General features: G+C 40.2%; 1 protein-coding gene across 1 annotated transcript in view; it reads right to left on the bottom strand.

The window, feature by feature from the left end:
• SNX24 (sorting nexin 24) overlaps positions 1 to 8,644 on the bottom strand; it is a 163,271-nt gene extending 154,627 nt beyond the window's left edge. Inside the window, exon 1 of the mRNA XM_079916027.1 lies at positions 8,088 to 8,644. Within this exon, the coding sequence (XP_079772153.1) occupies positions 8,088 to 8,147 (60 nt within the window). The 5' untranslated portion in view covers positions 8,148 to 8,644. The remainder of the gene's footprint in view (positions 1 to 8,087) is intronic.
• Between the last annotated feature and the right edge of the window lie 16,758 nt (positions 8,645 to 25,402).

The raw sequence follows: 25,402 nt of genomic DNA, 5'->3' as shown, positions 1-25,402 counted from the left end.
GAAGGTGGCTACGCTACACAACAGATTTTTCAATGTAGATGCAACAGCCTTTTCTTGGAAGATGTCATCTAGGACTTTTCATAGCTAGAGGAGTCAATGCCTGGCTTCAAAGGACAAGCTGACTCTCTTGTTAGGGGCTAATGCAGCTGGTGACTGAAGCTAAAGCCAGTGCTCATTCACCATTCCAAAAATCCTAGGGCCCTTAAGAATTATGCTAAATCTACTCTGCCTGTGCTCTCTAAATGGAATATCAAAGCCTAGATGACAGCACATCTGTTGACAACATGGCTTACTGAATATTTTAAGCCCACTGTTGAGACCTACTGCTCAGAAAAAAAAAATTCCTTTCAAAATATGACTAGTCATTGACACTGCACCTAGTCACCCAAAAGCTCTGATGAAGATGTACAACGAGATTCATATTGTTTTCATGCCTGCTAAGACAACATCTGTCCATAGCCTGTGCCATGGATTAAGGAGTAGTTTCAAAATTCAAGTCTTATTTCTTAAGAAATACATTTCAGAAGGCTATAGCTGCCACAGATAGTGATTCCTCTGATGGATCAAGGCAAAGTAAATTGAAAACCTTCTGGAACGGATTCACCATTCTACATGCCATTAAGGACATTCATGATTCATGGGAAGAGGTCAAAATATCAACATTACCAGATGTTTGGAAGAAGTTGATTCCAACCCTTCATGGATGACTTTGAGAGGTCCAAGACTTCAGTGGAGGAGTTCACTGCAGATGCGTTAGAAACAGCAAGAGAACTAGAACTAGAAGTGGAGCCTGAAGATGCAACTGAATTGCTGCAATCTCATGATGAAACGTCAATGGATGAGGAGTTGCTTCTTATGAGCAAAGAAAGTGGTTTCTTAAGATGGAATCTACTGGTGAAGATTGTTGAAATGACAACAACAGATTTAGAATATAACATAAACTGAGATGATAAAGCAGCAACAGGGTGTGAGAGGACTGACTCCAATTTTGAAAGAAGTTCTGTGGGTAAAATGCTATCAAACAGCATTGCATGCTGCAGAGAAACCACTTATGAAAGGAAGAGTCCATCAGTGCAGCAAATTTCACCGTTGTCTTATTTTAAGAAATAGACACAGCACCACAACCTTCGGCAACTATCACCCTGATCAGTCAGCAGACATCAACGTCAAGGCAAGACTCTCCGCCAGTATAAAGATTACAACTCACTGAAGGCTCTGATGATGGTTTGCATCTTTTAGCAATAAGGTTTTTTTTGTTTGTTTGTTTGTTTTTTTGCGGTACATGGGCCTCTCACTGTTGTGGCCTCTCCCGTTGCGGAGCACAGGCTCCGGATGCGCAGGCCCAGCGGCCATGGCTCACGGGCCCAGCCGCTCCGCGGCACGTGGGATCTTCCCGGACTGGGACACGAACCCGCGTCCCCTGCATCGGCAGGCGGACTCTCAACCACTGTGCCACCAGGGAAGCCCCAATAAGGTATTTTTTTTTTTTTTTTTTTTAACATCTTTATTGGGGTATAATTACTTTACAATGGTGTGTTAGTTTCTGCTTTATAACAAAGTGAATCAGTTATACACATACATATGTTCCCATATCTCTTCCCTCTTGCGTCTCCCTCCCTCCCACCCTCCCCATCCCACCCCTCCAGGCTGTCACAGAGCACCGAGCCAATATCCCTGTGCCATGCGGCTGCTTCCCACTAGGTATTTTTTAATTAAGCAATGTAAATGTTTTTTAGACATAATGAGACTGCTCACTTAATAGACTACAGTATAGTGTAAACATAACTTTTATAGCTCTGGGAAACCAAAAAATTTGTGTGACTCGCTTTATTGCAATAAGCAGTGGTCTGGAACTGAACTCGAAATATCTCTGAGGTATGTCTGTACTAGTATCCTCTTTTACAGATGAGGAAAATAAGACACAGGAAGATTAAGTAGCTTGCCCAAAGTCTGGCTTCAGGCTAAATGCTGCAGGCAAGATGAGGCAGACAGCATGAGTCCATCCACAGCCTGTGCTTTTCATTGTGAGGCTGTGTCAGCTTCTGTCATAAACTGGTATAATATTATAAATAGGATTTTGCCAAGTGGCAAAACTTTCCAAGGAAGCAACTGAAATAATCAAAATTTGATTTAATCTGTACAGGTTCATATCTAATAACATGCCTGTCTCATTTTTGAGAGACAGTGTACTACAACTTGGACTACTTAGTATCACATCAAAGCAGATGAAACTAAATACAATGTGGTATCCTGGATGAGATCCTGGAACAGAAAAAGCACGTTAGTGGAAAAATTGGTGAAATCCAAAAAGTCTGGAGCTTAGTTAATAACAAGTTACCAATGCTGGTTTCCTTATTTTGACGTTACCATGGTAATGGATGATGGTAACAGCGGAACTGGGTGAGGGGGTATACGGAACAGTTGGTACTAATTTTGCAACTTTTCTGCAAATCTAAAATGATTTCAAAATCAAAAGTTTATTTTAAAAGAATAGATCAATTTCTAAGCACCGTATCTGCAAAATTCAATCCTCTTGTAAAATTTTTGATTTTCAAGTGAATGTAGCATTCTGTTTGTTAATGTTCAAGAATATTTTCAAACTGTATTTCTTGTCTTTAAGGGTAAGGAACATATCTTACACATGCTTGACTTAATCACTCAACACACGTTTAATGTTTGCCTATGCTGTGAGTTTACCACGTGTGAGGCACTGTGCCAGCTATGTCCTTGTCACACAAAGGCCTCCTGCATCATAGATGCTTATAAAGGGTGACTGGAAGATAATCGTTGTGGGCACTGTGGTCTTGCCATCCTTCTGAACTTCTCCCGCTGAGGTGTCTACAGGGTTAGGTGGCAGGAATGGACTGACCTCATTCCTAGCTCCAGGGATGCCCCCTAACTATTTTCACTCCGTCTGGTTAACTTATCCTTGCCACAGTGATTACACGAATCATGGTGAAGGCAGCCAATCAGCACACAGAATTCCTCTGGCAACTGCATTGGTTGAGGAACTAACTAGGGATAACGAGATATGAAGGAAGAAAAGTGCCCTTGCTCTGAAGAAACACCCTCTCTTCCTCTGGATTTTGTAGAATACGATTTTTTTTTTTAATCTGCAATATGTTACCATTTTGTCACCAGGTGGAAGCGACTCTGAGGATGAAAGTAAACAGAGAGTGGAAGTGGCCAGGCCCCCTTGATCTTACGTGTCATTCTCACAAATATAAAATGGCAATAATAATATTTCCCACAGACCACTGTTAATTCCAAGGCAATATGAGCACTACGGTTATGTTAAAAACAACAAAAACAACTAAGAATTGGGATGATATTAAGGTTTTGCTAACCTTGTGGTAGTATTTACATTTTGGTTATGTTTCTTTAAAAGGTCTTTGCCTGTCAGATATTCACAGTAAACTATTTACAGGTGAAATTTTATTTTGGATTTGCTTTAAAATACTCCAGAATTTTTTTTTTTTAATGGAAGAATGAAGGGTGGTGAACGAAATAAGTACTGTAAAATATTGAAGGTGAGTAATGGGTAAATGGTGGTTCATTATATTGTTCTATTTGTGTATTTTAATCCAGAAAATATTAAACTGATAATTATCCCTGCATATATCTCAATATTATGATCATGTATATATGGAGCTGCCTTATCTATTGAAAAGCATGATATAAAGTAAATCAGTGAAAGAGTCCAGATCTCAAGAAAAAGATGTATTTATATAAACACAACACACTCAGTCACACACATACAGTTAAAATGGACTTGAAGGGCTTCCGTGGTGGTGCAGTGGTTGAGAGTCCGCCTGCCGATGCAGGGGACACGGGTTCCGTGCCCTGGTCCGGGAAGATCCCACATGCCGCGGAGCGGCTGGGCCCGTGAGCCATGGCCGCTGAGCCTGCGCGTCCGGAGCCTGTGCTCCACAACGGAAGAGGCCACAGCAGTGAGAGGCCCGCGTACCGCAAAAAAAAAAAAAAACCAAAAAAACAATGGACTTGAAAATCTATCTAATTGAATGCCTCGATATTTACAGCTATGGAAAATGAAATCTAATACCTTCACACTTTTATGGTGTTACATGAATGGTAATCCTAGTTTTCTTTTGTTTTTACCAACCATGTTATCTGAAAATGGAAAATATAAATACTAACCTATACTGGCACCCAGGACCTGCTTCCTTTCATATCCAGTGGACTGTTCTCCATCCTCACCTGACAAGGCCAGTGAGCCATATCTAGCATTTTCCTTCTTATAAAGCACATACTGTTCTTTCTCTTCCTGCCTCACACCCCTCACCCAGACCTCTCTATGTATCCTGAACTCCAAAATGAAATAGCCTCATCTGCCACAAAAAACTCAGCAGGCCCCCAAATGAAACTGCCCACATGTCAGTTCTTTTTTTGGTCACTGGCACCCAGTACTCGCGGGAGTCACCCTGCTGCCTCACATCTGGTCACCAGACCCTGGAGGTTCCTGTAAGTCCTCCCCTTTCCTTTCCCAGTTGCCTTAGTTCAGCTCTCATGCTCTCCTTTCTGGTCATTTTGCATCTCCTACGTGATTAATGCTCCAGGGTCATCTTTCTAAATGCAAAGCTAATCATGTTACTTCCTTCCTTAAAACTCCAGCCACTTCCCACTGTCTGAAGCTGAAGTCCACACCCCTTTATAGCTCTCAAGGCTAGCCATCTGGTCTCTCCACACCTCTCTCTGTCGGGAATCACTGCACAACCCCAGTCCAACTCACTGAGCTGCTTCACGCCTCAGGATCACTGTGCTTCTGACTTTCTTCTCCTATTAGAAGACTCATTCATTATTTATTCAGCACGCATGTAGTGAATTTTCACTATGTGATAAGCCCTGTACAAGGATACAGATATCCTTGTATCTCCAAGGATACAAGGAGAGTGACACTGTCCTAGCCTCAAGGAGCTTACAGCCTAGCAGGGAAACAGATATCAAACAAATACACTATGGGGGATAGGGGTAGGGTGGGAAGGGTTCACCTGCATTTTGTTACAATATCCTTTCCTGCTTCTTTGTAAACTAAAATGATTTAGAAGTGGCCCTTTTTTTGTTTGGTGTGGTTTGTTTTTTGGTGAATCTGGGAGTTTAACATGCCTTCTTCCTGAGATGAAATTTTGCCCTGCACTTCCTCTTTCTGTAATTCACAATCCCAGCAAAATTCTCATCAGATTTCAAATGTCAGCATTCCTGAGCACCCCTCCTCCCCCCCACCCCCACCCAGAGCACACCACCCTAAGGCAGGGCTGAACCGCCCTGTTCCTCCTCAGGACTCCAGCTGACAACAGAGCACTCTAACCCTTCCCCACCTGACCCCTGCTGCACGGGCTGAGAGTCCCTAAGGACAGCAACAACATCCTTCCACCTTTCAATTCCCCACCTAACACAGTGCAGGCCCACGGAAAATGTTTAAATGTTCAAAGGGCAAACATTCACTCTTTAAAGGTAAATTACTTCATACATAAAGCATAACTTCGTACAAGCTTTTCGAATAACAATTGAGCAATACTGATAAAAACTTAGAAGGCCCAGAAGTACCACTTCTAGTTAATGTTCTACAGAAATCCTAGTAGTAGGCATAAAAAGCATGTACAGGGATATCTTATTTCAACATTTGGCATAGTTGCCAAAAACTAGAAGCAAATGTCAATGGCCACCAACAGAGATCTGTGTAAACAAATTACGGTGCATTCCTTCTGCAGAAGATCCCTTCGCTACCAGTAAGAAGGAGACAGACCTATCCGTATTGGCACAGAAAGATATCCATAAGCTGTACAATGACAGTTATAGTGAAATCCTGCTATTTATTCTAAAAAAGAAACAAACATGGTTTCATAGCATAGGGGGGGAAAGTCTCTAAGAAAGCACCCCTATGCGTTATCCCTAAGGGCATGGGACAAGAAGGAGGAAAAATCATCCTGTACTTTAAATTTCCTGTCACTGAATTTGTTAGAATGCAGTTTAATATTTCCTAAATTTGAAACACAATCACTAAAGTAAAAAGGTACTTTTTTACACTAAAGTATACATTATTTTACCAGTTTCTTATTTAGGGAACTGAGAAGATATTTTTAAATTCTGGGTTTTTCTAAAAAGATGAAATATTACTCGATGCTACCTTCCCAGCACCCGGAATACAGACACATAGCAGGCACTCAGTTAATGTTTGCTGAATGAATAAACTGCTGTACAATTCCAAAACTGCTGGCCAAGGGTAGAAAGTATCTGCTTCACAAAGGAAAAAAATCACTCGCAGAAGTATCTTAACAAATGGTTACCAACCTACATAAATTAGGATTTTTTTTTAAGTAAATTTTCAAAAAGCACACAAACTCTCCTCACATAAGCAATCTTCTACCTACCAAGTTTACCAAGAAAAAGGCTCCTTCCAAATCAGTTTAATTCAAAACCTGGAGTGTGGCATATGGCTGGCCATAACACAAGTAATAGAAAGAAACAGGAAAACTTGGGTTAAAACACAGGCACTCTAATAGAAAAAACCAACCATTCTGATCCAACGAAGTGCTTATTTGGGGAGGTAATTAACTTTTTGCTTGGATTACTGAGACCAAGGCCCCTGACAAGCAGCCTGTTTATCTCCAGGTGCTAAAAGAATGCCCTAAAGATGGAAAGCCCTCCATGACTGTTGATGCTGATGGGAGAGGTGAGACACCTGAAAGAAGGAAAGACCACCAAGGTTTTAGGCTTAAGGAAAAAGACTTGAATAGGTTCAAATTTAAGTTCATTCCTCCACCCCCTTTTTTTGAAGATACAGTATATTTAATCAATTTCATAACTCATTTATTTATCTAAATAACAGCCAGGGAGCTCAGCTCTTCCTTGGTTGAAGTCCCCCCCTCCCCCCAAGGGAAGGCACTTTGAGAACTTGTTTTGTGATACGTGGACCCAGTAGTCTACTTAATTCTAGAAACCCACATACTCCTTGGATTTTTTTTTTTTCCATCACTACTCTTAATTCTAAAAATTCCTTTGAGAGGGTGATTTAATCCTCGCTATGAAAACACAAGGTTCCAAATAAGTTGTCACCAAAACCCAATAATCTTTAGAGAAAAGATTAAAATACTTCTCTGCCAAACTAATGTAACTGGAGTTTAGCAAGTGGGTGAATTAAATAACAAGTGAATAAGTGAATAAAATAACAATCCTTTAGAGTGCCCTGTGCAATTTTCCCCAAAGCCTACCTGTTCTTTAAATGGAAATAAAATTTTCCAAGGTCTATCCCAGGCTGAGGCATTTCTCCCTCTAGCAATGACTGCCTAGATGAAGATGTCTAAGTTCGCTGGGAAATCAACTACCTACAGTTCATTTACTAAACTTATTACCCAAAGGTTCCAGGCCCTGGTCTCTGCCCTCCCTGCCACTCCTCCACTCTTGAAAGCAGGGATCCTGTTTCTCCTTCTTCAGAGACCACAGTCCTAGGTATGGAACAGGTGCTCAGTGAGTACCTGATTTTTGCCATTTCATGGCACTGCATAACGAGAAAAAACAACAAAACTTGGGGAATCATCTAAAAGCAACACATGTGTTTGCTTTGGCTAATAAATTCTACAAATGATTTTTTTTAATTAGCGTATTTTCCATCTGAATGAATCCCTACGTAACTTGGAAACCAACATCAACCCGCCCGCAAAGACACTTCTGTCTGGACAGAGGAGCAGCTGTGCCAGAAACGAACGCAGCCCATCCCGGGCTCCAGAGGGCTGGCGGCGGGGAGAATGGCGAGCGCCGCGTCCGAGGATACGACTCCCGGCGCTCCTAGCCAGAGGCCGGGAGCCGGGCAGGGAGGGGGAAGGGACCAAACCGGGGCACCCCGAGCGCCCGCCGCCGCCGCCGCGCCAGGGAGGGGGCTCCTGTTTCCTTGACACCCGCGCCGGGGCGCAGCCTTCCCAGTGGGCCCGGGGAGGGAGGGAAAGGGAGGGGAGCGAAGGGACCCCACCCCTCAACCCCGCGCAGGGGCGGCGGCTGCCGGAGGAACCTTTCGGACTCAGCAGCCGCAGGCCTGGCTCGCGGGGCACTGTCCCGCCGCGGCCGGCGCCTACCGTGTATCCCCGCTCCAGGTCACTCTCCTCGTAGCGAAAAGACGGGATGTAGACCTCCATGGTCGCGCCAGCCGGCCAAGCGGAGCGCGAGCGCGGGGCGGGCTCACGGCCGCGGCCGCCGCCCCGCCCCCGGCCCAGCCGCCCCACCTCCCTTCCCGGAGCCCACGGGACCCAGAGAGTGCGCGGAGCGGGCCAGGGGCGGGAGCCCGAGGGCCGGCAGCCGAGGGCGTGGGGACTCTGTAGCCCGCCGCTCTCTGGGCGGGCCCGGGGCCGGAGCCGGGGGCCGGGAGCCGAGGGCGTGTGGCTCTGGGCTCCTGGGTTTCAGGCCCAAAGGGCGGCAGAGATCAGCTGGGCCCGGAGGAGGCGGGGCCTGGAAACCTGTGAGTCTGCAGAAAAGGGGTGTGCGCGCCACCGCGCCGGGGACAGGGCCGCACCCCGACGCTCCCTGCCCTTGAGGTTCGAGCGTGCGCTGGGCTTGCAATCTGCAAGACACCACCCTTAACAGATCGTCAGACAGCAAGGAGTAGAAAAGCATGGAGCCTCTTCATTTTGCTTTTTGTTGGTTGAATTTTCGCCTTAACACTCGGCTGGCACGAACAGCAGCGAACCCTGCACTACTTCTACCAAGACTTAACTGTTTCCCTTCGATTCCAGGGTGAGCGTCTCCTTCTGAGTTAGCCATCGAACTTGGGAATGATGCTATAATACAGAGCCCTAAAGTCGGTTGCTCACTGAGACACACATTCCGATGCTCCAGTTCTAAAATCCTGCCTGTATAGGGCTTTTTAACTATAAGAGAAAAATAGAAGACGTGAGGGGGGGACGGGGGAAAGAAAGAAAGAAGAAAGAAAGGTGAGGGCTGGAATCTGCCCCTCAGGCCAGAACATAATAACCTGAAAATACCTAAAAGATGAAGTGTTCCAATGAGGAAATTTGGTTATCAGATTACATTTGCAAACTCCGAGAGTTTCTTCCTTAGGTTAGAGCACAGGGCAGAATAGAAACTTGAAGGTGACTTGTATAGCAAGTTTCTTGGGCTGCAAGTGAACAGCTGTGACTACGTCAGTTTGCCCTTGAGGCCAGGGGGCATTTCAACTTGAAACTCTGAAGTTTATGATGAGACCTTAGTCATGCAAAAGAGGAATAATCAGGCCCTTTGCTTTAAGAACTTGCCTGATGTGGACCCGGCAAAGCCCTCTACAGTAGCCTCAAGTGAAGACCCCACCTTCTCACCACACATTTGCAGCTCCAGGGTGTGTCCGCCTGTCAGAATGCCATGCCTCAGAATAGGCTGTGCCCTATAACCAGACTAGGCTTTCTCTTTTCTTCCACTGGCCAGCACCTCCAGATGTAACCAAACAGCTCTGTGGGCTCCATGCTGTCTCAGTTCCGAGCCTGGCTTGTAAGTTCCCTTAAACCTCTGGTGACTATCACACGGTATTGTGCCATGTATTTATCTGCCTCAGCCCTAGATTCTACAGAAAGTACTTTAAAAAAATTATTTTTTATCCTCTTCTTGGCATATTGCCAGGCACATTTTTTGTTAAAGCTTTATATAAGCATTTAAATACTCATCTTTACAAAACCAGCAGGTACCATGCCAGATGTTATTACATTCCATGTCTCATTTAAGCTTCAAAACAACCCCATGAGGAAGTGTTATGTACAGTAGGGCTTTCAGGGACTAAGAAGTAGTGTTCCTGTGGCAGAAGACCCCCCCAAACAATTTCAGGATTGGTGGAAACAGGTTATTAAGGGCTCAGTGTGTAATGTAAACCAGGATTATGTAATCATAAAATCCTTGGGCTACAGATTGCTGATCAAGCTTTTAATATGCTTTTTATACGATCCTTCCACAACAGCCTGCTAGTAGCCTGCCATATATATCTTTGTCTGGCTTGGCTCACCTATTTACCCATTGGACTTAAAAGTCAGAAATGTATGGGTCCAAGAAGATGTGACAGGTGGTCCAAATGAATCCATTTTTTTTTCTTCCTTTTTTGCTGTCTTCTACTAATAGCTGAGTAATTTTGCCTGGCTGAAAATATATACAAGCTCTCAAAATGTGGGTGTGTTCTTGAGGGTCTATCAGCGCAGCTCTAATTGTTATAATTTGTTATTTCATATGGCATAATTAAAGCTCAGAGGATAAATAGCTATGAAATTACTAGCTAATAATTAGAAGAGCTAAATTTCTAATCAAGTTCTGTGGGTAACCACTCTAAAGGGAAGAAGAGAATAGCACTAAAGTAAGAGAACATGGCAAATGTATTATTGTGATGTTCTTACATATCTTTTAGTATGGCTCTATAATCTGTGACAGGTGAACTAAATATCTTCTCAGAACATTAATAAAAATACATGGCAAGTACACATGTAAGAAGTTGAACAGTTAGTATCTGTTAATAAAGGCCAGAAAATTACATAAGAAAAATAACAAAATTCTGCTGGAATCTGGGTATGAAATCCCTACACTAAAAATACCACATTTACCTAGTATTGGGCAGAAGTATATTTCAGCAAACTTAATGATAAACTGCTTTAAATACCAACTTATATTAGAAGTCTTGACCAAAATCTATCTAGAATATATTACATATTCAACATTCAGTTATAAGACTAACATATCATGACCAAACAAGATTTATCCCAGTAATATAAAGATAGTTAAACATTAGGAAATCTGTTGCCGTATTTCTCAACATTGTCAGATTAGAAAAGAACCAAAATAAATGAGTATGAAAATAAATTTTGACTAATACTAAACTTTCTGTGGGTTATTTGTATGGAAATATGTTAATATAAATGTTTCAGACCTTACATGAAATTTCTAAAAATCTTATATGTTCTGGTATAATGTTATAAGTCATAATTCTAGTTATTACTTTAAAATGTATATCTCAGAAATAACTACATTTCATTGTCAATTGCGTTACTATGAACTTTCATCAAATCTTTAACCGTGTTAATTTTTAAGTCTTTTGTCATTTACAGACAGTTCTGGGTGTACTCTGATGCTTTTGCAAAAATGTTCCTATAAAAGGGTTTCATCTTCAAGGAATTCATAGAAAAGACTCTGACAAATACAGGTTTCTGGTAACTGACTATACTGCTGAACTGAATGAATAAGCATTTTCAGAACTCTAATGGAAAACTGATGAATTCATAAAAGTGCTAACAAAAGATCAAGACGAAAAAAAAAATTAATTACATGGGACTGAGTGAACTGATGAGGATGATTATAATTTTTGTGACTTTCTGTTTGAATAAAAAATAATAATAAAAATTTTTTTAAAATGAAAATAAAATTTGAAACAACATTAATAAATCAGTACACCTCTTCCTAATAATTCTTAACAGGCTGGAAATAACAAGAACCATCTTTAACTTGATAAAGGTTACCACAACCCTACAGCAAATATCCTATTCAACATCATATAAGGAAGCATAAGAATAGTGTCAATAACTTTATCACAAGTATTGTTTGACATTCTGCTGGAGGCCCTAGCCAATGCAATAAGACAAGTAAAATAAATAAGAGGTATAGATATTGGATAGGAAGCTATAAAACTAAGGTTACTTGTAGATGAAATGACCTACATAGAACAGAATCAACTAACAACTTATTAGAACTAATAAAAGAGTTTCATAAGGTGCCAGATATTAAATCATCATATACAAATCAATAGATTTCATATTCAATAGCTTGCTTACACAACAACATTAACCAATTAGAAAATAACAGGGAAAACCAAAACACTTCATTAACGACGCATTAAAAACTTATAAAATTTCTAAAGATAAACTTAACAAATGTGCAAGACCCATATGAAGAAAACTAAAAAAACATTAAAGGACACAAAAGAAAATCTGAAAATAGTTTTATCGTGTTTCTGAATGGGAAGGATCAATATTTTTTGATTTTCTTGGGTAAGTTTTCACCAAAACAAGTTATAAAGTTAATACAATCAAATGCCCAACCAGCTAAGAAACGTGACAAGATCGTCTGAAAAATGAATAGCCAGGGCAGGTTTGAACAAAAAAAAAAAAAGAGAGGATAAGTTAATCTACAGGATGTTAAAACATACTATAAAGCCATAGTATTTAAACCAGTATAATCCTGGAGCAAAATTAGACAAATGATGAAGGGAACCAAATAGCTCAGAAATAAATCCCTTAATAGATGGGAACATAATATGAAACAACAATGGTATTTCAAAGCTGTGAGGGTAAAAAAATAAGCTATTCAATAAATAGCTGAATGTTTAAATAGTTTTAATCAGTATTTAAATAGTAAAGTTTTAATTAATGTTAAAAATAGTATAAATAAGTGGTGTAATGAATAGTTTATGGGTAACTGGCTCGCCATCTGAAAGAAAAGTAAAATTCATTTTTAAAGTGAATTCCACGTATAGTAAAAAGCTCTAGGAAGAAACAGAGCTACAAAACCTTAAAGCAGACAAAGTCTTATTACAAAAAACAAATGTCAAAGACATTAGGGGAAAGATTATACTATATTAGAGTAGATAAAGATTTAAAATTAATGTAAACCAAAGACCGTAAAGTTTAAAAAACATTCAATAAACTGAAAAAATAAATGCAACACATATGACAAAGCATTAATGTATATTTTATATGTAAAGAATACATAATTTTCTTAATGGCACAATCAAAAATGGACACAGTGTGAACACGCAATTCCCAAGAGCATGCAAGTGGACAAAAAAAAAAAAAGAAAAAAAATCTGTATGAGTTCTCTATTATCAAGTAAAAAATTACCCCCAAATTTTAGCTGCTTAAAGCAATATGTACTTATTATATAGTTTCTGTTGGTCAGGAATCTGGGAGCAGTTTAAGTTGCAGACGAGATGTACACCAAGGCTACAACTTAAGACTCTACTGGACTGCAGGATCCACTCACAAAGTGGTTCACTCACATGCCTGGTAAGTTAATGTTGATTGTTGGCAGGAAGCTTCAGTTCCTGGCCACTTGGACCTCTCCATAGAGACATCGAGGCTTCCTCCAAAGCAAAAATATCCAAAAAAGCTCAGGGCAGAAAGTACACCTACCCTAAGAATTCACACTCCATCATTTCTGCAATATCCTGCTGGTTACAAAGGTTAGCCTATTTAGTGTGAAAGCCACTATACAATGGTTTGAGTCTCAGGAGGCAAGAATTAATCGGGACTATTGTGGAGGGTAGCTAACACATAACCATGAGCAGAGAAACAAATTCTACCATATTATGGGTAAAAATATTTTGGTGTACCTACACTATGAATATTATGTTGCACTTAAAAAAAAAACTAATGTTAGGATTTATGGGTTAAGATAACAAATTGAACATACATAATTTCACTCCATCTAGCCCCAGTAAAACTGCAACAAGGAATTTCTCTCTCTCTTTTTTTCTTTTGACGCATAAAGATAGGAAAAGCAGGAGAAGAGAGAATAGCAAAAAGATTTTTATAAGCTAGAAAGCAGATAGATGAGAAGTAACTTTCAGCAAACAAGTAAAAGCCAAATTAAAGCCAGCAGTGGGAAAGCTAAAAATCAACCTGATTTACACAGGACAATACCCAAAAAGATCAGCGAGAGGAACAGAAGATACATCTAGAATAGGAGGTAGTTGGCTAAAAGAAGGAAGATTGAATGAAGGATGAGAATTGGGAAAAATCCCTTAATCCCCTCTTCCATCTTTGCACAGTTCCAGAGGATATTTCCTCAAGAGAGAGTAAAAAAGAGAGTCTTTGCATCAGAAGTTGACTTGCCCAGCTGAGGGCATGGAAACTCTTATCAAAAAATAGTTGGGGTCTGGGAGTAAATGATCATATACATATTGAATGCTGAATGCTGAAACCTTATAGAGGCTGGCAGCTACACCTTTACCTTCCAGGCAAGAAACATGAAGATATTCTCTGGGAAATCTGACAAGCCCAAGAGAAAAAAAGCTAGAAATACCAACATTGGAAATTCCCTACAAACAGCCCAATGAGATTACTCTTCAGTGATGTTCAAATTTGATAGGCCTTGGGTGTGGCCAAGATGGTGGAGCAGGAAGACCCTGAGCTCAGCTCCTCCCACAGGCACACCAAAACTTCAACTATTTACACAGAAACTATTGATGAGAATGACCTGAAGACTAGCAGAAAAGATTTTCCACAGCTAAAGATATAAAGAACGAACCACAACAAGACCTGGTAGGAGGGGTAGAGATCAGTATAGTCAAGACCCACATTCCTGGGGTAGGCAACAACACAAACAAAAGGATAATCACAACTGAAGAGGTTCTCCCCAAGGAGTGAGGGGTTCAAACTCCACATGGGGCTCCCCAGCCCAGAGTTCCTGCAACTGAGAAGACAGGCCCCCAGAACATGTGGCTGTGAAGGCCAATGGGGCTTGTGTACAGGAGAGCCAGAGGGCTGTGGGAAACAGAGACCCTGCTTAAAGGGCACATGCAAAATCTCACATACTCCAAGTCCCAGTACAGGGGCAGTAATCTGAAAGGAGCCTTAGTTAGACACACCTGCTGATCTTGGAAGGCCTGCTGGAGAGGTAGGAGGCAATTGATACTCTCCCTGAGAACACAGACACTGGCAGTATCCATTTTGGGGAGCTCATTCTTCCACAAGGAGACTGATGCTGGCAAGCACCATTTTGGAGTCCTCCCTCTAGCCTATCAGCACCAGGGCCTTATGCACCCAGAAGCAGGTCAACACCAGTCCTAAGCAGTCAGCCCCACTGGGACCCAGCCCTACCCATCAGCAGGCTGACAGCCTCCATATGAGGCAGGACCTGATAGCCAACTAAGTTGGGGGCCAGCCCCACCTAGTAGTGAGCCCACCACAAGAGAAATGCCCACACAGCCCACGTAGGGGGCACCTCTAGAGTGTACAGCTCAAGTGACCAAAAAGGAGTATACTCCTGAGCCCCATAGGATGTCTCCCACATAAGGCCACTTCTTCAAGATTGGAAAATGTAATCAGTTTGCCTAATACATAGAAATAAAAGCAATGAATGAGACAAAATGAGGCAACAGAGGAATATGTTCCAAACGAAGCAACAAGATGAAACCCCAGAAGAACTAAGCCAAATGGAGATAAGCAATCTATCCAATAAAGATGGGGGTGGGGGGGGGGTGGGAGGGAGGGGATATATGTATACACATAGCTGATTCACTTCCTTGTACAGCAGAAACTAAAGCAACATTGTAAAGCAACTATACCCCAATTGAAAAAAAAAAAAGAGTTCAATGTGATGATCATAAAGATGCTCAATGAACTCAGGAGAAAAATAGATGAACACACTGAGAATGTTAACAAAGAATTAGAACATATAAAGAAGAACCAAACAGAGCAGAAGAATATAATAACTGAAATTAAAAATACAACAGAAGGAAACTGACAGTAGATTAGATGATATAGAGGAATGGACTGGCAACCTGGAAGACAGAGTAGTGGAAATCACCCAAGATTTATTTTTTTAAGCCAAGAAAAAGGATTTAAAAAAGTAAAGATATGGGCTTTCTTGGTGGCGCAGTGGTTGAGAGTCTGCCTGCCGATGCAGGGGACATGGGTTCGTGCCCCGGTCCGAGAAGATCCCACATGCCGCGGAGTGGCTGGGCCTGTGAACCATGGCCACTGAGCCTGAGGGTCCGGAGCCTGTGCTCCGCAACGGGAGAGGCCACAACAGTGAGAGGCCTGCGTACCGCAAAAAATAAATAAATAAATAAATAAAAAAAAATAAAAAAGTAAAGATAGTTTAAGAGAAGTCTTAGAAAACATCAAGAATACCAACATTCACATTATAGGGGTCCCAGAAAGAGAAGAGAGAGAGAAAAGGGCAGAAATTTATTTAAAGAAATAATAGCTGAAAAATTCCCTAACCTGGGAAAGGAAACAGACATCCAAGTCCAAGAAACACAGAGTCTAAAACAAGATGAACCCAAACAGAACAACACCAACACACATTGTAATTAAAATGGCAAGATTAAAGATAAAGACAGAATCTTAGAAGCAGCAAGGGAAAAGCCACTAGTTATATACAAGGGAACTCCCATAAGACTGTCACCTGACTTTTCAGCAGAAACTCTCCAGGCCAGAAGGGAATGGCATGATGTATTTGAAGTGGTGAGAGGAAAAAACCTACAACAAAGAATACTCTACCCAGCAAGGCTAACATTCAGATTTGAAAAAGAGATAAACAGTTTTACAGGCAGGCAAAAGTTAAAAGAGTTCAGCACCACCAAACCAGCTTTACAGGAAATGATAAAGGGACTTCTCTAAGCAGAAAAGAAACACAACACGAAATATGAAAATTACAAAAGGAAAATCTCGTTGGCAAAGGCAAACATATAGTACAGTAAAGGTAAGATTATAAAGCTAGTAGGAAGTTTAAGACAAAAGTAGTAGAATCATCTATATCCATAATAAGTAATTAAGGAATACACAACACAAAAAGATGACAAAGACATTATTTGTGGTGGGGAGGGTAAAGATATAGGGTTGGTAGAATGTGTTGGAACTTAAGAGATCATCAACTTAAAATAATTATATATATGCTTATATATAAACCTCCTGGTAACCACAAACCAAAAATGTATAATAGATAACACACACAAAAAGAGAAAGAAATCAAAACAAAACATGAAACACAGTCATCAAATCACAAAGGAAGAGAGTCAAAGAAGAAGAAAGGAACAAAAAACTACAAAAAGCAACCAGAAAACAATTAACAAAATTGCAATAAGTACATAGCTATCAATAATTATTTTAAATGTAAATGGACTAAGTGCTCCAATCAAAAGACGTAGAGTGGCTGAATGGATACAAAAACAAGATCCATATATATGCTGCCTACAAGAGACTCATTTCAGATCTAAAGACACATACAGACTGAAAGTGAGGGGATGGAAAAAGGCATTCCATGCAAATGAAAACCAAAAGAAAACTGGGGTAGCAATACTTATATCAGACAAAATAGACTTTAAAACAAAGACTGCAACAAGAAAAAAAAAGGGGAGAGACCTTGAAGATGGCAGAGAAGTAAGACATGGAGATCACCTTCCTCCCCACAAATACATCAGAAATACATCTACATGTGGAACAACTCCTACAGAACACCTACTGAACGCTGGCAGAAGACCTCAGACTTCCCAAAAGGCAAGAAACTCCCCACGTAGGGCAAAAAAAAAGAAAAAACAGAGACAAAAGATTAGAGATGAGACCCGCACTTATGGGAGGGAGCTGTGAAGGAGGAAAAGTTTCCATATACTAGGAAGCCCCTTCACTGGTGGAGACAGGGGTGGTGGCGGGGAAGCTTCGGAGCCACGGAGGAAAGCGCAGCAACAGGGGTACAGAGGGCAAAGGGGAGGGATTCCCGCACAGAGGATCAGTACTGACCAGCAGTCACCAGCCGGAGAGGGCTGTCTGCTCACCCGCCGGAGTGGGTGGGGGCTGGGAGCTGAGGTTCCGGCTTGGAGGTCAGATCCCAGGGAGAGGACTGGGGTTGGCTGCGTGAACACAGCCTGAAGGGGGCTAGAGCACCACAGCTAGCCGGGAGGGAGTCCGGGAAAAAGTCTGGACCTGCCTAAGAGGCAAGAAACCATTGTTTCTGGGTGCACGAGAAGAGGGGATTCAGAGCACTGCCTAAACAAGTTCCAGAGATGGGCATGAGCCACGGCTACGAGCACGGACATCAGAGATGGGCATGAGACACTAAGGCTGCTGCTGGAGCCATCAAGCACCCTCTGTGCAAGCACAAGTCACTATCCACACCTCCCCTCCAGAGAGCCTGTGCAGCCCGCCACAGCCAGGGTCCCGTGATCCAGGGATAACTTCCCCGGGAGAATACACGGCACGCCTCAGGCTGTTGCAACGTCATGCTGGCCTCTGCCGCCGCTGGCTTGCCCTGCACACTGTACCCCTCCCTCCCCATGGCCTGAGTAGGCCAGAGACCCCTAAGCACCTGCTACTTTAACCCTATCCCGTCTGAGTGAAGAACAGACATCCTCAAGTGACCTACATTCAGAGGCAGGGCCAAATCCAAAGCTGAAACCCAGGAGCTATGTGAACAAAAAAGAGAAAGCCATGTGGCTGACAGGGTGTTGGGGCTCCAGCTGGGTGTCAGGCCTGTGCCTCTGAGACGGGAGACCCGAGTGCAGGATATTGGTCCACCAGAGAACTCCCAACTCCAGGTAATATCAAACAGCGAAAGCTCTCCTAGAGATCTCCATCTCAATGCTAAGACCCAGCTCCATGCAATGACCAGCAAGCTACAGTGCTGGACACCCTATGCCAAACAATGAGCAAGACAGGAACACAACCCCACCCATTAGCAGAGAGGCTGCCTAAAATCATAATAAGTCCACAGACACCCCAAAACACACCACCGGATGCAGTTCTGCCCACCAGAAAGACAAGATCCAGCCTCATCCAACAGAACACAGGCACTACTCCCCTCCACCAGGAAGCCTACACAACCCACTGAACCAACCTTAGCCACTGGGGGCAGACGCCAAAAACAATGGGAACTACGAACCTGCAGCCTGTGAAAGAGACCTCAAACACAGTAAGTTAAGCAAAATGAGAAGACAGAGAAACACACAGCAGATGAAGGAGTAAGGTAAAAACCCACCAGACCAAACAAATGAAGAGGAAATAGGCAGTCTACCTGAAAAAGAAGTCAGAGTAATGACAGTAAAGATGATCCAAAATCTTGGAAATAGACTGGAGAAAATACAAGAAATGTTTAATAAGGACGTAGAAGAACTAAAGAGCAAACAAACAATGATGAACAATGCAATAAATGAAATTTAAAAATCTCTAGAAGGAATCAATAGCAGAATAACTGAGGCAGAAGAATGGATAAGTGACCTGGAAGATAAAATTGTGGAAATAACTATCACAGAGCAGAATAAAGAAAAAAGAATGAAAAGAAATGAGGACAGTCTCAGAGACCTCTGGGACAACATTAAATGCACCAACATTTGAATTATAGGGGTCCCAGAAGAAGAAGAGAAAAAGAAAGGGGCTGAGAAAATATTTGAAGAGATTATAGTTGAAAACTTCTCTAATATGGGAAAGGAAACAGTCAAGTCCAGGAAGCACAGAGAGTCCCATGCAGGATAAATCAAAGGAGAAACACACCAAGACACATGTTAATTAAACTATCAAAAATTAAATGCAAAGAAAAAATATTAAAAGCAGCAAGGAAAAAACAAAAAATAACATACAAGGGAATCCCCAAAAGGTTAACAGCTGATCTTTCAGCAGAAACTCTGCAGGCCAGAAGGGAGTGGCATGACATATTTAAAGTGATGAAAGGGAAAAACCTACAACCAAGATTACTCTACCCAGCAAAGATCTCATTCAGATTTGACAGAGAAATTAAAACCTTTACAGACAAACTAAAGCTAAGAGAATTCAGCACCACCAAACCAGCTTTACAACAAATGCTAAAGGAACTTCTCAAGGCAGGAAACACAGGGAAGGAAATGACCTACAATAACAAACCCAAAACAATTAAGAAAATAGTAATAGGAACATGCATATCGATAACTACCTTAAATGTAAATGGATTTAATTCTCCAACCAAAAGACGTAGATTGGCTGAATGGATACAAAAACAAGACCCGTATATATGTTGTCTACAAGAGACCCACTTCAGACATAGGGACACATACAGACTGAAAGTGAAGGAATGGGAAAAGATATTCCATGTAAATGGAAACCAAAAGAAAGCTGGAGTAGCAATTCTCATATCAGACAAAATAGACTATTAAATTAAGCCTATTACAAGAGACAAAGAAGGACACTACATAATGATCAAGGGGTCAATCCAAGAAGCTATAACAATTGTAAATATATATGCACCCAACATAGGAGCACCTCAATACATAAGGCAAATGCTAACAGCCATTAAAGGGAAAACTGACAGTAACACAATCATATTAGGGGACTTTAACACCCCACTTTCACCAATGGACATATCAACCAATATGAAAATAAAAAAGGAAACATAAGAATTAAATGATACATTAAACAAGATGGACTTAATTTATATTTATAGGATATTCCATCCATAAACAACAGAATACACTTTCTTCTCAAGTGCCCATGGAACATTCTCCAGGATAGATCATATCTTGGTTCACAAATCAAGCCTTGGTAAATTTAAGAAAATTGAAATTATATCAAGTAGCTTTTACAACCACAACACTATGAGACTAGATATCAATTACTGTAAAAACTACAAACACATGAAGGCTAAACAATACACTACTAAATAACCAAGAGATCACTAAGGAAATCAGAGGAAATCGAAAAATACCTAGAAACAATTACAAAGAAAACACAAAGACCCAAAACCTATGGAATGCAGCAAAAGCAGTTCTAAAAGGGAAGTTTATAGCAATACAATACTACCAGAAGAAACAAGAAATATCTCAAATAAACAACCTAACCTTACACCTAAAGCCATTAGAGAAAGAAGAACAGAAAATACCCAAAGTTAGCAGAAGGAAAGAAATCATAAAGGGCAGATCAGAAATAAATGAAAAAGAAATGAAGGAAACAATAGCAAAGATCAATAAAACTAAAAGCTGGTTATTTGAGAAGATAAACAAAATTGATAAACCATTAGCCAGACTCATCAAGAAAAAAAGGGAGAAAACTAAAATCAATAGAATTAGAAATGAAAAAGGAGAAGTAAAAACTGACACTGCAGAAATACAAAAGATCTTGAGAGATTACTACAAGCAACTCTATGCCAATAAAATGGACAACCTGGAAGAAATGGACAAATTCTTAGAAAAGCAAAACCTTCTGAGACTGAACCAGGAAGAAATAGAAAATATAAACAGACCAATCACAAGCACTGAAAATGAGACTGTGATTAAAAATCTTCCAAAGACAAAAGCCCAGGACCAGATGGCTTCACAGGCAAATTCTATCAGACATTTAGAGAAGAGCTAACACCTATCCTTCTCAAAATCTTCCAAAATATAGCAGAGGGAGGAATACTCTCAAACTCATTCTATGAGGCCACCATCACCCTGATATCACAACCAAAGATGTCACAAAAAAGGAAACTACAGGCCAATATCACTGATGACCATAGATGCAAAAATCCTGAACAAAATACTAGCAAACAGAATCCAACAGCACATTAAAAGGATCATACACCATGATCACGTGGGGTGTCTCCCAGGAATGCAAGGATTCTTCAATATATGCAAATCAATCAATGTGATAAACCATATTAACAAATTGAAGGAGAAAAACCATATGATCATCTCAATAGATGCAGAAAAAGCTTTTGACAAAATTCAACACCCATTTATGATAAAAACCCTCCAGAAAGTAGGCATAGAGGGAACTTACCTCAACATAATAAAGGCCATATATGACAAACCCACAACCAACATCGTTTTCAATGGTGAAAAACTGAACCCATTTCTTTAAAATCAGGAACAAGGTAAGGTTGTCCACTCTCACCACTATTATTCAACATAGTTTTGGAAGTTTTAGCCACAACAATCAGAGCAGAAAAAGAAATAAAAGGAATCCAAATCGGAAAAGAAGAATTAAAGCTATCACTGTTTGCAGATGACATGATACTATACATAGAGAGAATCTTAAAGACGCTACCAGAAAACTACTAGAGCTAATCAATGAATCTGGTAAAGTAGCAGGATACAAAAGTAATGCACAGAAATGTCTTGCATTCCCATCCACTAATGATGAAAAACCTGAAAAAGAAATTAAGGAAACACTCCTATTTACCATTGCAACAAAAAGAATAAAATACCTACCTAAGGAGACAAAAGACCTGTATGCAGAAAACTATAAGACACTGATGAAAGTAATTAAAGATGATACAAACAGATGGAGAGATATCCCATGTTCTTGGATTGGAAGAATCAACAATGTGAAAATGAGTACACTACCCACAGCAATCTACAGATTCAGTACAATTCCTATCAAACTATCAATGGCATTTTTCACAGAACTAGAACAAAAAATTTTACAATTTGTATGGAAACACAAATGACCCTGAATAGCCAAAGCAATCTTGAGAAAGAAAACGGAGCTGGAGGAATCAGGCTCCTGGACTTCAGACTCTACTACAAAGCTACAGTAATCAAGACAGTATGGTACTGGCACTAAAACAGAAATATAGATCAATGGAACAGGATAGAAAGCCGATATAAACCCATGTACCTATGGTCACCTTATCTTTGATAAAGGAGGCAAGAATATACAATGGAGAAAAGACAGCCTCTTCAATAAGTGGTGTTGGGAAAACTGGACAGCTACATGTAAAAGAATGAAATTAGAACACTCTCTAACACCACACACAAAAATAAACTCAAAATGGATTAAAGACCTAAATGTAAGATGAGACACTATAAAAGTCTCAGAGGAAAACAGGCAGAACTCTCTATGACATACATCACCGCAAGGTCCTTTTTGACCCACCTCCTAGAGAAATGGAAATAAAAACAAACAAATGGGCCCCAATGAAACTTAAAAGCTTTTGCACAGCAAAGGAAACCATAAACAAGATGAAAAGACAACTCTCAGAATGGGAGAAAACATTTGCAAATGAAGCAACTGACAAACGATTTATCTCCAAAATATACAAGCAGCTCATGCAGCTCAATATCAATAAAACAAACAACCCAAGCCAAAAATGGGCAGAAGACCTAAATAGACATTTCTCCAAAGAAGATATACAGATTGCCAACAAACACATGAAAGAATCCTCACCATCACTAATCATTAGAGAAATGCAACTCAAAACTACAATGAGGTATCACCTCACACCGGTCAGCATGGCCATCATCAAAAAATCTACACACTATAAATGCTGGAGAGGGTGTGGAGAAAAGGGAACCTTCTTGCACTGTTGGTGGAAATGTAAATTGATACAGCCACTGTGGAGAACAGTATGGAGGTTCCTTAAAAAACTACAAATAGAACTACCATATGATCCAGCAATCCCACTACTGGGCATATACCCTGAGAAAACCATAATTCAAAAAGAGTCATGTACCAAAATGTTCATTGCAGCTCTATTTACAATAGCCCAGAGATGGAAACAACCTAAGTGTCCATCATCAGATGAATGGATAAAGATGATGTGGCACATATATACAATGGAATATTACTCAGCCATAAAAAGAAACGAAATTGAGTTATTTGTAATGAGGTGGATAGACCTAGAGTCTGTCATACAGAGTGAAATAAGTCAGAAAGAGAAAGACAAATACTGTATGCTAACACACATATATGGAATTTAAGAAAAAAAAATGTCATGAAGAACCTAGGGGTAAGACAGGAATAAAGACACAGACCTACTAGAGAATGGACTTCAGGATATGGGGAGGAGGAAGGGTAAGCTGTGACAAAGCGAGAGAGAGGCATGGACATATATACACTACCAAACGTAAGGTAGATAGCAAGTGGGAAGCAGCCGCATAGCACAGGGAGATCAGCTCGGTGCTTTGTGACTGCCTGGATGGGTGGAATAGGGAGGGAGGGAGGGAGGGAGACGCAAGAGGGAAGAGATATGGGGATATATGTATATGTATATGTATAGCTGATTCACTTTGTTATAAAGCAGAAACTAACACACCATTGTAAAGCAATTATACTCCAATAAAGATGTAAAAAAAAAAAAAGAGAGAATGAAATCTTGTCAAGTGAGACAACATGGATGGACCTCGAGGGCATTATGAAATAAGTCAGACAGAGAAAGACAAATACCATATAATCTCACTTATATGTGGAATCTAAAGCAAACAAACAAACAAAAACCAAGCTCACAGATACAGAAAACAGATTAGTGGTTGCTGGACATGCGGGCAAAATGGGTTAGGGAAGTCAAAAGGTACAAACTTCCAGTTACAAAATAAATGTTATGCAGACGTATAATTGTTAACAATATAGTTAATAATACTGTATTGCAAATTTGAAAGTTGCTTAGAGAATAGATCTTAAAAGTTCTCATTGGAAGAAAAAAAAGTTTTGTAACTATATATGGTGACTGATGGTGATAATCATTTCACAATATATACAAATGTAGAATCATTATATTGTAGATGTGAAACTAATACAATCTTATATGTCAATTATACCTCAATTAAAAAAATTTTTAAAAAAATGAAAAATAGAACTGCCATATGACCCAGCAATCCCACATCGGGGTATATATCTGAATAAAAATTTAAAAAAACCCATTAATTTGAAAAGATACATGCATTCCTATGTTCATTGTAGCATTATTACAATAGTCAAGATATGGAAGCAACCTAAGTGTCTATCAATAGATTAATGAATAAAGATGTCGTATATGTATATATATGTGTGTATATATGTATACATATACATACATACGATGCAATAATACTCAGCCATAAAAAGGAATGAAATCTTGACATTTGTGACAACATGTATGACCCTGGTGGGCATTATGCTAAGTGAAAATAAAGTAAGACAGAGAAAGACAAACACTGTATGATATCACTTATATGTGGAATCTAAAAAAGAAAACGAATGAACAAATATAACAATCCAATAAAAGACTCACAGGTACAGAGAACAAACTCATGGTTACCAGAGGGGATGGGGATGCGGAGATGAAAAAATAAAAGGTAACTATGTGAGGTAATAAATGCTAATTAGTTTGATTGTGGTGATCATTTCACAATGTATATTTACATAAAACCATCACATTCACCTTTAATGTATATAATTTTTGTCAATTAGGCCTCAATAAAGCTGGACAAACATTTTTTTTTAGTTTGACAGAGCTTCCAATCAGCTTTCAGTTCCCACTGCTAATGTTGAGAAGATATCCAAGGAGTAACAAATAGCTGAGCAAAGCATCTAACATGGGAGAGAAATAAAAATAATTTTGAGAAAACAGAAACAAGGAGTAAAAAACTTTAAAAAAGTAAACTATCACTAATATCCTCAGAGAGATACAGGAAGACATTGCATCTATGAAACAAGAACAGAAAGCTACTTAATAATAGGATCAGAAAATAAGAGTACACTCAGAGAGTAGAACGAAGTTCAGAGAGTAGAACAAAATAACAGATGCAAAATAAGAAAGAACAATAACATCATCAGTCGAGGACATCCAATATTCAAATAATGAGTCTTCCAGAATGAGAAGAGAGAATATAGAAGGGAGGAAATCATGAGTGAAATAACTCAAGAAAACGTCCAGAACTGAATATCGTGTTTGCAGACTGAAAGCACCCACACATGATGAAAACAGATATATACTATAGCAAATCCGTATG

This window comes from Stenella coeruleoalba, assembly GCF_951394435.1.
Source record: "Stenella coeruleoalba genome assembly, chromosome: 3".
Classification (NCBI taxonomy): Eukaryota; Metazoa; Chordata; class Mammalia; order Artiodactyla; family Delphinidae; genus Stenella; species Stenella coeruleoalba.
This window is presented reverse-complemented; position numbering and strand designations above follow the sequence as displayed.